This window comes from Brassica rapa, chromosome A09 (genome assembly GCF_000309985.2).
Source record: "Brassica rapa cultivar Chiifu-401-42 chromosome A09, CAAS_Brap_v3.01, whole genome shotgun sequence".
Classification (NCBI taxonomy): domain Eukaryota; kingdom Viridiplantae; phylum Streptophyta; class Magnoliopsida; order Brassicales; family Brassicaceae; genus Brassica; species Brassica rapa.
In genome coordinates, this window is record NC_024803.2 from 16,160,806 (window position 1) to 16,176,506 (window position 15,701).

General features: G+C 29.3%; 1 protein-coding gene across 2 annotated transcripts; it reads right to left on the reverse strand.

The window, feature by feature from the left end:
• Window positions 1-7,823: 7,823 nt before the first annotated feature.
• Window positions 7,824-15,670, reverse strand: LOC117128329 (cytosolic sulfotransferase 12-like). 2 transcript variants are annotated; one of them, XM_033280547.1, is made up of 2 exons: window positions 8,768-15,670; window positions 7,824-8,686 (listed from the first exon to the last, which is right to left on the reverse strand). In XM_033280547.1, exons 1-2 carry the CDS (start codon window positions 8,991-8,993, stop codon window positions 8,022-8,024), a joined length of 891 nt encoding a protein of 296 aa, XP_033136438.1. In that variant the 5' UTR covers window positions 8,994-15,670; the 3' UTR covers window positions 7,824-8,021. The 2 variants fall into 2 exon arrangements, with proteins under 2 accessions (XP_033136438.1, XP_033136437.1); XM_033280546.1 differs by having other exon boundaries at window positions 7,824-15,670.
• Window positions 15,671-15,701: the final 31 nt, after the last annotated feature.

Here is a 15,701-nt window from a genome sequence, read left to right on the forward strand (position 1 = left end):
ATGATGATGAAACATGACAAATCACCTCTCAAATAATGTTTAGGAAACGCCGCTGAAACCTTAAGCCAGCCCAAGTATTCTTTATAACTATACTAGTGGTATTCCGGTGCTACGCACCGGGTTTATATGTTTTATGTTCTAATGAGTTCAATATTGTTTTTCTATCCATTTGTTAGTGGTTAATGATAGTAGTATATTACTTTGTTTTGAAGTTAAAGTTTAAGAGAAATATTGTAAGTGGTTTTCTGATCGATTAAATAAAAATAGAATAAATGTGTTTATTTTGTGATTATCTTGTTTGAATGAAAATAATAAATTATTTTATCCTCTTAAAATAATAACAATCGTCGCATGTTTTGTCAATGTCATGGATGTGGCAATCTATTAGGGATTTCAATGTAGATGTATTGATTAATTATTTTGTCTTTATTTTGAATCCAGTAACTGATTTTTTTAATCATGGTCCAACATTGATCGGACCTGAATTAACTATTTTATGAAAATAGCTAAATTGTCTAAGGTGTACATTTTTGGTATTTTGCAAATCGTAGTTGGTAAGTCGGATATAGTAGCGCTGGAGAGGGGTTCATTAAGTATTTTGTTTAACATTTGTTTTTTATTTTGAATCATTTCATAATATATTAGGTGTGAATCATTATTTCTTACTATTCTTATATGATTGTTGAGGTTGTTTTACTGGAGTATGATATGTTTTTTCTTTTGGCGGTTTAGATTTTTACATCTACTGATTTTATTTTAAGTCATATATTGTTATAAATGTTCTTATGTATTTTTCATATTATTTTGTATTGTGTCTTCCGTTTGGACAATGCCATTAAACAATCTTATATATTAAAACAGAAATCATGACTTCTTTTCATGTGTGATTTTTTTAGTTTGGACCATTTTTAAAAAATATCATATTTTACGTAAGTTCATTATTATATCTTTTAATATCTTTATCATTTTATTTGAAATACAAATGAATATATTTAAAATGTGCTAACAAAATCTTTTTAAAATCTTCTTAGAATCTTTTTAAATTTACTTTTAAAAATTAGTTAGTTTTAATTTAAATTATCATAAAATATAATTAGAAATTAAAATTGAATATAGTTTTGGTTTATAAACGAAAATTTAAATGTAATAAAATTAATTAATTTCAAAAATACATTTACTAATAATTTTTAAATATTTTGTTAGAAATAAATATTTATTTTAATTTTAGTTTTTTCAAATTTGTTTTCTAATAAAATAAAAATCATGATTTTTTGATGAGTGATATTTTTATTTGGACCATCATTTAAATTTTATATTAAATGTATATCACTAATGCTAATATACATAATATTTTTAACTACTTTAATCATAATATCTTTTATATCTTTTAATTTTTTTTAGAAAAAATTAAAATTCTAGCAAATCTCTTGAAAAAGATTATAATAAGATATTAATTGTCATAAATTGAATAAAAATATTTTCAACTAATTTTGTAATTAGTAATGAAATGTTACTAAAAGAATAAAATTATATCCTATTTTATCAATTTTATAATAATATCTATCATTTAAAAAAATAAAAATGTTATATGGAAGAAAATATGATAAAATTATTTTAAATTGATAAGTTAACATATTTTATTTTCATAAATATAAAGTATTTATGCTAAAAATATAATATGTTGGTAGAACGGGTTAATATTAGTAAACTATATAATACATGTATAAAAATTTAACTTATCTTAAACTTTTTAATATACAATAATTTATTATATAAAATTAATAAACATTAAAAAAATTCTAAAAAAATCTAGCGATTTGAATTACGGATCATAATTATAATAAATTAAATACAAAATTGTTTTCATATATGTTGTTTCATGCATTAAAAATTTTAGTTTAGTAATCAAACGCAATAAGACAAATATATAATAAGCAACATATATATGTGATGATTTTTATTTACAGCATGAAAACTATAAAATTATTATATTTGGCATAATTATACAAATATTTAAATATGTGAGTAACATTAAAAATATATAATAATTATGTAAAACAAATATCTATATATAAATGTGAAAATATATACCCGTACGGTTGTGCGGGTGGAAATCTAGTTTTTATTTTAATATCAATATTAGATTTATGTTCGAGGCTTTTTTGAATTAATGAGATAACCTTTTTAAGAATCAGTTTTATTTTGTTTTATTTTTATATTTTGTTCTCATCCTATTGTTTTTTTCTATTTTTAGGTTATGGTTTTGCATCAATATCTTGTTAATTTTAGTTAACATGAGTTTAGCAATTAAAAGAGAAAAAATGTTAAATTCACTCTTTTGTTTTTTAGTTGATCTTGGTTTGATGAAACTTGAAAAATAAATATTATGAATGGATTTGTATTGAAGTTTAAATGGTTTAAGGGGTGGCCTCTTATTTGTTGACTGGGTGCAACAATGGATGTTGCAGGTTGAACAGGAACAAATCAGTTTATTTTGTTTTGTGCGTAAACATTTTAGTTACAATGAAAGTAGACTGGGTAGTAATGTGACTGCTAACCGCCTATGCTTGTTTCCCGCTTCAAAGAACCTGTTGAAAGAGTAAGACGCAGTGATTAGTTCCTGTTTTCTTTGCCAACTGCAGTTAGAAAAAAACTGAGAGTTCATATTAACTGGCTACGACGCTACGTTAGTGATAAGCCCAGTAAAGAAGTACAGCAAATAAACATGTTACGACGGTCTTAATCATTTCATTGTGACCATAAAGAAACTCGTTATGACCTAAATTACCAATTTAATTGTTTATTAAATTGTTATAAAAACATAAATCTGAATATGGGCTTCAGTCTTTTCTTTTCTCCAACATAAAAGATGCTTTTAAAGTAAATAAATAAACCAAAGTTATCAGAAAAGAAACGAAATTGTGTTTTTAAAAAAGTTGCTAAACGACAACATTAATGACTCGAACTAAAAACTGCAAACGTGTATGGACAATTTGTTGGGCGCTCATACTCTCCATAGTTGTAGTGTTTAGGTGGTGCAAGCCTTCTTACAACTTGGACTCTCTCATCATTTGTTGTAACATCAACGGCGGCAACAACTAAATGACTTTGCGGAGGCTGCGGTTCTAGGAGTACTGGAGGAGCATCGATAAATGAAGTAATATCAAACCTGTTGGTGTTATCTTCACCATTTCTTTTCACAACTGGGTTGGGATCCACAGAGAGCTTAACAGATCTTGCATATGGTCCCCTGGTGTGAGTTTTGTTTTAAAATGGTTATATGTACCGTACATTAAAACGTGTATGGAGTTGACCTGGTTTGCAAATTTAGCAACTGGTAGACGATGGGGGGCATGGGAGACAGTGAACGATTGGTGCTTGGATGTGAAGTTGAAATGAGATATCTTAAGATGGAAAGTAGAAGTCCTCCCAACAATATCTTTGAGGCACTCTGCTGACCTTCTCCAGCTGCGTCTAGTCTAAATGACATTTAAGAACGTTTAAGTCAGGTTCTTAACAGAAATTCCTCAATTTAATTATAATGTTCATACCATTAGTTGAGTAACCTCAGATGCACGTTGGTTAGCTTGGTTATTGCATCATCGAAGGCCACAAAAAATGCTCTCTCGTCATTGCATCCAGTGCACGTGAATGATAGAATCCACGTTGCAGTTTCCGTGAGCACTTTGAGCAGGAGATGTAGGAACATCCATTCATTGTCTTAATATCAGAGACCGAACTCAATTGCCTAGAGTTTACACAAGTTCAAGAGGATTTAAATGCAGTAGGATGAGTGGTAAACCTGATTGGAGTTAAATCATTTGTCATTAGCGAGTGAAAGTGCATTTGGGGATGAATTGAGGACGTAGCTATTAAGCACAGAGAGTGTAAAATATGACATCGACGTAACCTGCGAAATGTGGTGTAATATATGATTTGAAACAATACAAATCATACGAAGAACATCAATTTTCGTTTCAAGTTACTTACTTTTTTTTGAAAAAAAACTGTAGGACCATGTCGAACCCAATTAGGTCGCCTTTTTTCTTCAGATTGCAAGCGTCCCAGAAACGAAAGCAGCGGCAGCGGTGTAACCACAATAGGGCTGTTCGTTTGGTTGCCGCAGGTACCGGCGGCAGCGGCAGCGTCAACATTCTGCGTCAACTCTTGTTCGTTTCGTTGACGCAGGAACCGGCGGCAGCGGCAGCGTCCGAACGCTGCGTCCTGCGGCTGACGCCGATAAAATCTGCGGTCGCGATATGATATGTGGCAGCGTCTGTGAAACGAACAACAACTGTCTTCATTGACGCTGCCGCCGCCGCTGACGCTGCCGCTGCCGCCGAAACCTGCGGCAACCAAACAAACAGGACTATATCTTTACATCGCCCACTCTTAAAATCGGGAAGGAGGACTGGAAGCTTTAGTTTGAAGAGGATTTGTGAGATTGGGAGATGCAGAAACTGTGAGTTTGCAGCAAGAAGCCGATAAAATACATCGTAGACTCTTTACAGAGAATGTGGAACATCTCAACTAAAGAATACTTATTGAGTGGAAGTGTTTGTCTTGTTATTTAAGATGAGTTACACCGTAGAAGGGATGAGAAAGGAAGGAGAGCCATCGACGGTTATACGCAACGGCATCGTCCCTTAGGGTTGTGACTGTGGGCCTCCGGCAAGCTTACTTATTGAACTAATGGGTCAAATAAAATCAGAAAGCCTAGATAAATAAAACAGATTTGTTAGCCCACAGAATAAATAGAAAACATTACGTGCTTAATCAGGAAGTGACAAATGTCACAAAATACCCTATGCAATATGATGAGGTGGAGGGCTAAGGTGAGAGAAAACCCCAAATTATTATTATAGATAGATACTTATATCATTCATCTACCTTTTACCTTATTTGACATTGTTCTTTTCTTTTTTATCTTTTTCATTCATTCTAACTTCATTACTCGACGAGCGCTTACACTTTACAAATGGTTCTTATTTACTTTTTTTCCTCCTATTGTTAATGTGCCTACATTTAAAAAGTTACATATATATGGTTAGAATAACATTTAGATAACAATGGATTAATGCTATTATACTAGTTGATGTACTGAATTTCATAATATTTGTGTGCACTACACCCTTATAAAGAGAAGAGCTACCTTGGAAACTCATGGCCCTTAATTTAACCCAACGCAATATACAACAGGATTTAGTTGTAGTATAATTCTATTTCAAATACAAAAGTTTTAAACCAGCTGTGAACTACGCACATTGGGCTCACAATGCTTTCCTAAATCTATCAAGTTTTCCAATCAGAAAAAAGTCTAGCTTTGTTAGCAAGCCTATTCAGTTTTGAACAATACGATTTTATTTGCCTCATTTTGTTTGAAGACTTTTCCTATTACACAGATTGCTTTACATTATAAAGAAAGAGTGAAGGTACTAACCTTTTTGGTATTTTACAGTACGTTCTGAACCCACAAAACTATATATAGGCACAAGGCCAAGAACGGGAAAACGGATTATTCATACCCGAACTGGGGTCGCTGAGAAAATACATACCAGCTGTGAACTACGCACATTGGGCTCACAATGCTTTCCTAAATCTATCAAGTTTTCCAATCAGAAAAAAGTCTAGCTTTGTTAGCAAGCCTATTCAGTTTTGAACAATACGATTTTATTTGCCTCATTTTGTTTGAAGACTTTTCCTATTACACAGATTGCTTTACATTATAAAGAAAGAGTGAAGGTACTAACCTTTTTGGTATTTTACAGTACGTTCTGAACCCACAAAACTATATATAGGCACAAGGCCAAGAACGGGAAAACGGATTATTCATACCCGAACTGGGGTCGCTGAGAAAATACATACCCCAAATTTTACTGCAGGTCAAAACATACCTTCACTAATCAAAAATTTGAAATTTATGTCTGAACTAGGGATCGATAAAAAAAATACATACCCCAACTCTTATTGCATGCCAAAACATATCTTAACTAATAAAAATTGTGAAATTTATGCCTAGTGTTTAGAGGTCAACCCTAATCCCAATCTATACTATTATTTGCGAAGTAATTTTTCGCAACGGAGCTCTCACGTTAAAAATTAGAGTGGCTAAAGTCTATGTTACCCTTAATGAATTTTTATATATATTTTACTATATAATAAAATGAAGTGAATTGCGAAGTAATTTTTTGCAAAGGAGCTCTCATGTTAAAAATTAGAGTGGCTAAAGCCTATGTTACCCTTAATAAATTATATATATATATATATGTATTCTATTATATAGTAAAATGAATTTTATGTTAAAAATCTTATATATATATATTTTTAAGTAATTATGATGATTCCTATATATTATGTTGTTATCTTAAAATAATATTTTACTATTATAAAAGTAAGAAATTAAAAGAAGTCATTTTTTACAATATTATATTTTTTATATTATGTTGTTATCTTGATGTAATATAATATTTACTAAATATTATTTACTTATACTATTTACTTATACAAATATATCTTAAAATCACTTCTTAGAAAATATCCTTATACAAATATATTGCTTCATTAATATTTACTTAGATATTATTTTTATCTTAATATTTAACTTTCATAAGTAAAATATTATTTCAAGATAACACCACAATATATAAGAATTATATTATATTTTTTTAAAAAATATTTAAGATATATTTGTATAAGTAAATAGTATTTAGTAAATATTCTAAGTAAATAATATTTACATCAAGATAACAACACAATATATAAGAATTATCTTATTTTAAAAAAAAACATAATATTGTAAAAAAATCACTTCTTTTAATTTTTTTTTACTTTTATAATAGTAAAATATTATTTTAAGATAACAACACAATATATAAGAATCATCATAATATCTTTTAAAAATGTATAAGATTTTTAATATAAAATTTGTTTTATTATATAATAGAATATATATAGAAATTCATTAAGGATAACATAGGCTTTAGCCACTCTAATTTTTAATGTGAGAGCTCTTGCGAAAAATTATTTCACAAATAATAGTATAGATTGGAATTATCGTTGACTTCTAAAGACTATGCATGAATTTTCAAATTTTTGATTAGTTAAGGTATGTTTTGGCATGCAATAAGAGTTGAGGTATGTATTTTTTATCGACCCCTAGTTCATGCATGAATTTCAAAAATTTTATTAGTAAAAGTATGTTTTGACATGCAGTTAAATTTGGGAATGAATAAGCCGTTTTCCCGACCAAGAACACTATCTTTTAATGCCTAGGATGACCAAAGGCAACTAATTATGTAATGCACCAGTTTGCTACCCATGTTTATACTTTTTATTATTACATATTATATTATACATTTTATCATTAATCAGACATGTAAACTATATATGTTGGTTAATTTTTTATTAAACCAGTTTCATTAGTGCGGGTTTCAACCTAGTCCTTATGGTAAGCAAGATTGCATTAACTGTATTTAATGGATATGTTTTTGCATGATCATCGTCCTTTGTTCACGTAATTAATGTCTATAACATCATATCTCATTATTCACAACATAATTTTTTCAGTTGTCCATGTCCATGTGGAAAACATTTGGTGGACACGCCTCAAATGAAGTGTTCGTGTGGACGCTATTCGGTGGATTCATCTCAACTCTCCTAATTAAATGTAGTTTTGTGATAAAATGTTATTTTACAAATTTGCGAAAATGTAATTTTATTGTTTTGAAAGAAAATACGATTTTGCTATTTTAATTATGATAGTAATCATCAATATAGAAGCTACTGACTATCATTTGACATTTTAATAGTGGTGAAAATAAGAAAACACAAACATAATCCATTTTATTCGTATTAGAAGAACAAGAACAACTCAACCTTCTCTCATAGAAAACGAAAACAACAACAACAGCACAGTCGCAAGAAAAAAAGAAAAGAAAAGAAAACAACAGCAACAAACTCACATGATTGAAGAAGCATCATTAAAGCAAAATCAGAAACAATAACAAGTCTTAAAGATTGACTCAACAAAAAAAATTGAGACCAGAACCTCCAAACTTCTCTTCAGTGGTTCTATCTATTACATCTGCCAAGGACTCACTCAAAGTATCTCTCCATCCTCCAGTCTCTCCCTTTCTAAAGAAAGCATTAGTCTCTATTCCATTTGGCAGTTTCCCTTGTCTATTAACTTCCAAACTACTCAAACTCTCAAAGCTACACAACTTCACAATCTCACTCACTTCTTCCTCTGCAGTAAAACCACATCCCAAGAACTCTGCCATTCTCTTGACCATATCTCCGGTCTGCTTCTTGAGCTCCTCGTATGTAACAAACAAGACCTTGTTCGGATTCTTGCGGCTTTCATACCAGTATTCCAACACATGTTCCCAAAAGGGTCCACCAATAAACTTGCCTTGACAAAACGCTTCAACAGCTTTTTCAATAGGATAATCAGCGGTTTCTTCAGGAGCAAGTTTCTTCCCAAAATGCCATAAGGAAACAAACACGTCCTTAGGGTTTCTACAACAATAGACAATCTTACAAGACGAGCTCTTAATGGAAACTGGCAGAGAATGGTGCGTTAAGTGCGTTTGCATGAGTCTTGGAGAAGGCAACTTGGAGAAACCGACATCTGGAGATACGCAGTAATCTCCTTCCAAGTAGGGCACAAGGGGGTGCGGATTGGTAGCTAGAAGTGGATGATTACCAGAAACAGGAAACTTGTTTTGGTGAATGAGAGCAAAGAGAAGAGCTTTTAACCAAGTCGTACCTGATTTAGGAATGGTGGCGAGGATTATGTCAGAATCTTTGGCTTCAAAGTGTTTTTGGCAGTTCACGATTCCTTGTAACATAGCTTTTGTGTGCCAACTTCCTTCGTATTGATACATTTGACTGACCAACCAACCTTTCTCGCTTGGAAGAGAAGAAAGCAGATCTCTTGTTTCTTGTGTCAGATTTTCATCTCCCAAGTAAACAGGAACAGACGATGATGCCATTGTCTAGAGTATAGCTAAATCTAGAAACAGTTAGAAACTATGATATGTTTTTCCTTAAGTCCATCTCATCGAAGTTGTGTGTCTTTATATACTTGCGATAAATCTTTTGGTCCTAAAAAAATAGCCACAACCTTACTTGAAGAGCTAAGGAGAATCATATCTAAGTAAAAAGATGAGATTATTAACTTGTGGAGCAGAAGCAAGTACTGGATATGTTTGGATGTTGCAATGGAAAAGATGGATCTAAAAAGTTATTAAAATTTCTTCAAATAATGAAAGAGCCAAAAGTGTCTTCCTGTCTCATCATTCCCCAATCTATCTTTTGCCTAAAATGGGTTTCTCAACTCCTTTCTTCTTTTGTCATCAAAATCTTATTGATAGTGAGATTGCATTCGGCTTTTTGGAAACCCGGCCCTAAGTAAATTAACCAAAAGGAAAAACCGGTAAACATTAACCAAACGGAAAGCTCCTTGCTTTTGTCCTTTTACCTTAGGCTTAAAAAAGAGGCTTGGAAAGGCTTCTCCAACAATAAGGAAATTGATGGGCTCAACGAGATACGTTTATGACAATAAGGAAATTCGTAGATAGCTTTTAAAGACGAGCAATTTAGAATTCCCATGTACTGAAATGAGTTCATTAAAAACAATTTCAAATCATCACAACATTAAATCACTTGAAAACTATAATGCTACAACTCCTAAAAATCATTTTAAAGAAACCGAATAAACAAAGCTCACCCAAGAAAATAAATCAAATTTTAAAGCCAAGAACATAACAATGTCATATTTACCAGAATTTCCTTTTCAGAACTCTAATCCGCTGCACGAGCATTTTAGCAAAGCTTTTAACTTAAAATTACAATGCAAACATAACAAAACACAACTAAACTCGTATGCAATTCTTTTTAGCAAAGCTTCTATCTTAAAATTACAATGCAAACATAACAAAACACAACTAAACTCGTATGCAATTCTTTTTCTTTTTCAAAAAAATAGTCTTAGAAAATTAAAATAAAGCATGGTTGGTAATATCTGTGAATTATCTATAAGTTAGACTCGTAAGTCGTAACCCAACTAAAATCAATGAACCTACCAATAACCCTCATCGTTTTATATGACTTGGCCTCTTTGTTATTCGTTATTTTGCGCTAAAATAAAATTAAAACATTTCCAATTTCTATATTTTTTCGGAAATCGGGAATGATTTTTGTGTTGTTTCTCTGGAAAGCTCGATCAGACAAAGGAGTTATGATGATTACACGTCATGGGTCCATTTTAAACCACACAATTTGTTTCTGTTTGTTATGCTGCTTTGGATAGATCGATCGGACAAGTGGGTTATGGGCATGGACAAATTGTGTTTAGAGCATTTCAAACTTCACTCCGTCTCGAACAATTATTTTTTTTATCCTATTTAGGGAGTAATAATTTTATTTTTTTATTTTATTTTTCATTCTATTTTAAAATAAAATATAGAGTGAATTAGAAATGAAATATGGAGCGAATTAGAAATGTTTTTAGAACATGTACACTGACGGGTAACTATACCAAAAAAAAAGACACACATCATGACAACAGTATTTTAAAATTGAATACACAGAAACGAATAAGAGTCAGCAGTCTATTTTTGTCACATATTAAAACAATTATAATATTATATAAGAGATCTGTTGAGAAGTATAATGTTAATGTTGAAACTAAAACAGTTACTCACTTAGACAACAAAATGGCTGATAAACAAATTACAGATTCTTTTACTAAAAATATAAAACTGTATAATTTTGGCTTTTTCCATTTAATTTGACGTTTCTATTTCGTATATTGAAAAGAGTATACCACCAAACATGGTATAAGGCTAGTGAGTTAAATGCATGCATTGGTATTATTGCGTTCCTAATTTGAAACTAGGAAGAATGTTTGACGTCGTCTCATTTATATTAACAAAGACTGGTTCCATGCCTAGAGAAAAATTAGGATCCAAAACCCAATTCCAAAAGCAATAAAGTAGAATATTGGTTCACATTTTTGATACAAAAGAAAACATAAACATGATAAATTTATTCATACCAAATATTAAATTATTAAACACGGAAAATTATACTATTATAATCAACCAATGTTAAAAATAAATAAACAAAGAACCAGAATAACAACAAAACACACAGAAAATCAAAAACAAGAAAACTCATAAGCTTGAAATCAACATTAAAGCAAAACAAAAGCACAACAAGTTTCAAAGACTGATTCAACAAAAAAAAATTGAGACCATTCTCGTGATTGTAGATTTGTCTTCAGATTTAAGAAAAGTGAGAATTTCAGCATTTGACTATGTGTATGTTTAGAATAACTAGACTCGGCAGAAACTCGTTTCCATCTATATGTACTAATATGAATTTTTTTTGTGACGTCTACAAATTGTTCGACAAAACGTCAAAGAGAATATTATATGTCCATTAAAATATGTCCACCATTTTCTGTCCACAAATTATTGTCTAGAAAACATGTACACTATTTTGTATCCACAAACTTTCTCCACAAATCACAAAACTTTGTCTACACCTTAAGAAACTATTTATACATCTTTTATTGATTTTTAGTTGTTATGTAGATTTAGTTAACGAACTTTTTTTGTTAACAAAAGATGTCTACCATTTGTTGTCCACAAAGACATATCCACAAATCTTTGGTTTATAATTCATTGTTTATGTTTTTTTTCATCTTTAGTGAATCGTTTTACACATTTACTATGTATCTACAAATTGTTGGTCCACAGAGTTTTATTAATTAATTACAACACTATATTAAAATGGATGTTGAAATATAGTGGAGCAACAATCTATATAATGTTGTCCACGATTTCCATGTCCACGTCGTCACTATCCAAACTATCATTGTCCATGTCTCTCTTGTCCACACGCACACTTTGTTTTTTCATATCTATATAGTGTATTTTGATTGATCTTTTATAACCTTTTTAATTTTACATTTGTAACTCTATTAACTATTCGTAGACAAAAAAACTATGTTAACTACTCTCGTATGCTTAGGTATATCTTACTAGCTGCCTCTTGTAGTTTACCCATGTATAGATTTCATATAAGGACATCGTGGATTGTTTTTGTTTTACGAATTTTTCAGTTTACATCCAAAGAACTATTGACAATTATACAACATGTATGCACTCTCCTATCCATATTTTCTTATTCACACTTACCCAAACCAAAAAATCCAATCCACATAACTCATGTCCACACATCCTTTATCCACCCTTGACTTCTCTACGCTTTCTCTACCGTTCCACACTTTTTTAGAACAAAGTATACAACTATTGTTCATCTTCAACATCTACACCAACATACAAAATATAAGACAACTCTAATAGCACTGTTAGAATCAAAATCGAGAGAACCAAAAACATTTGAAAGACTCACACACACACATTGGTAAATATTTTTATGTTCGTTGAAGAAGAAGAAAAGAAAGCTATTACTTATCTTTTAAAAACTCAAATCTTTTAAAAACTCAAATCTTGATGAGTCATTATCAAACAATTGAAGTTTTGTACTGCCATTTTTTCAGCCATTGGATATGATTTATTAGCATCTCATCCAAGGGCTTAAAATAGACCCATTAATTGATAAGCCTATTTTCAGAGACAAATAAGTAACTGTTAACCAAACACCCACTCATGTTTGTTTCTCCACCAAATGAAGGTCATTACCGTTCACAACAGTGGCGTCCGTACACAAAAAGTGTGTCAAATATGGAATGTGTTTTCGTAGGTAAACAAAAGACAGAATGTGTCTTTATATGTAACTCTCTCTAAATTCAATTCATAGAAGATTAGATATAATTGCGAATATCTATGGGTTATCTATAAGTTAAGTTAGACTCATACCTGCTAATCACACTCATCATTTTAGATGATATGTGTAGGGGTACACCGTACACGTCCTGCTTCATTTTAAACCACACAATTAGTTTTGTGTTTGTTGCTTTGGACAGCTCGATCAAACAACTGAGCTATGCGCGTGGAAGTTTTACCGAAAACAATGCATATGTAATCACAAAAAGTATCTTAAAATCGAACCCACCAAAGTAAATAAGTGCACAAAATTAACTAAGACTAAAACTAAACTAGTCATTTCTTTAGCTAATTTATACGGGATCAAATGTTTATTTCACATAAGAGGACTGCAGATGCTTTACCCAAGATCGTCCGCTTTTTTTATTGGATATAGTTTTGTTTGCTCAACAAAAACTATAACCAACAAAAACTATATCCAATATAGTTTTTGTTGGTTGTTCTATTCCAGTCTGGATTTCCACATCTAAATTGAGTCATAGAAAAACCTTTTGAAATAGTATTTTTTTATATAATATTATTTCACAATCTCATTTGTTTCAATTTTAAAAAACCTAACATTTTTTTTATTAGATATAATTCTAACTAATTTTTATTATTAATATTAAATTTTAGTTTATGTTATTCTAAATGATCTATTTAATAAATAACATAAAAGAGAGTATCTTATTATAGTAATATCTATTTTCAATGAAACTTTCTTATATATATATATATATATATATATATATATATATATATATATATATAAATTGGTTCATGTAATAATCAAATTGTTATTTTATTTTCAACTATTTTATGTAAGACAAAATTTATATATACCTAAAATTTCTTAACATATTTTTCAAGTTTTAAATTTTACAATTCAGTTAAATCTAAAAATTGATGTTATACCTCGTTATTTGACAAAAGATTAAAATAAATAAAAGTATTCTAAATAATATTTAAATTATAATAAATATATTAAAGAATTATATTTTTCTATATACTTATACATTTTTATGGAAGAATCTTATATTTGCGTTATAACTCAAACTCAGTTAATTATTTAAAATTGATAGTCAATATATTCATCCGAAATCTTAAGGAAAAATTCCACATCAACTAGAATAAAAAGGCTAACAAGTTTCCCATAAATATTTATAATTTTAGCTATTTAAATACTGTTGTATTTTAACAAAAATATATGATTAATATTAAAAAATGTTTTGTTAATAATTGTTAGCTGGTATAGGAGCATGGATGATTATTGGATGATGGTTGTTGCGTCCATTTAGAAAATTAACGGTGGAGTATAGCGTACATCGTATTCTAGCACTTTTAATATGTTTTTTTTTTTAGAAATTTTCAATACAAACAATTATTAAATTTTAGTGTACTACTTGTGTGTTTAGTGTTTTTAGACATTTTAAAGATTTTACAGTTAAAATGAACTTTTTGAAAGAAAAAACTGGAAACTTAATACAATAATTAGGTTGATAAAGAAGAAGGACAGAGTGTTAGCTTCTCTGGCATTAGGGATGGCCAACATATTCATAAATATTGATTTAATTTGTTATTTGTTTCGATTCGAATGGAAAATTTTATATATATGTAACACTACAAACCAAAGAAAATACTGATAATGCAATATAGGTAACAAAAAAGCAAAACATAAATACAAATATTTTAAGAATGGGCTCCGTTATATGAAATATTTATATAATTATATATATTAGAATAGTTAAACTTTACGTAAGTTTTACAATATGTTTTATTTATTAAATTAGCAATTTTAGTTATTAGTGTTTTTATACTAAATAACTTTTTATCTTTGTATTATTTTAGATATTTTTTAATTTTAATTTTATTTGTAAAGATTTAAATGGATATTCGGTTAAAATATAAAAAATTTGGATATCCGAACATCGAATATCCGAGTAGATATGGATTGAATCAGAACATAAAACTGTTGATTCAAAGTTTTGAACAAAATAGATTGGATTACAAATACCTTTAAAAACCTTGATATCCAATTCGTGCCACCTCTATTGGCCATCATAAAACTAAGCATCTCGAACTAGTCTTTTGAATCAATTCAATATTTTAGCTTTAATTATTTAAATAAATATATATTTTTCATTAACTAACTAATAATAAGTTTTTGCTAATTTTATTTTAAGATTTATTTTTATTTTGTATATTAATTAATATTAAAAATAAAAAATTTACTAAGATTTTATTTTTAAAAATTAGCAAATTTTAAATTTCATAATTATTTATGAAATTATTTTATCAAGGAATGTTAATCATATTTATGTTATTTTCACATATACATATATATGAATATTAATATAGAAGATTCAATTTTTTTTATGGTTTGTTCTGTTTTGAAATCACCGTTACAATTCGAATTAACAATAAGATTGTTTTTTTAAATATATTATCTCATCCACAATCATTTTCATACTTTCACAATTTTATTTAACTATTTTAAACTAAAAAGCTTTATTTTGTTAGTTAGTTTTTTCACTAAACATTTATTCTCAATATTAAACCAACATTTAGGTTGAGACTAAAACACTTTAGTCATCAAAAATTAAGGACTAAAGTAATTTTGTTAACAAAATAGGAATTAAAACACAAAGAGCATCTCCAACTCATTGCTATTTCCACCTCTATAATAGTATTTAGAGGTGAATTGTTATAACCCACCTCTATTTCTTCCTCTATAATAGAGATTTCTATTTTTTCTTCTATTTATAGAGGAAGAAATAACATTCCTCTATTTTTTACTTTACATTTAGAGATTATTATTTTAGAAGAATACATTAGAGCATATCAAACCTCTATTATAGAGTTTTT

Bases quoted from the DNA above. Each gene is read 5' to 3' on its own strand.
- LOC117128329 (XM_033280546.1), bottom strand. From the start codon at position 8,993: ATGGCATCATCGTCTGTTCCTGTTTACTTGGGAGATGAAAATCTGACA.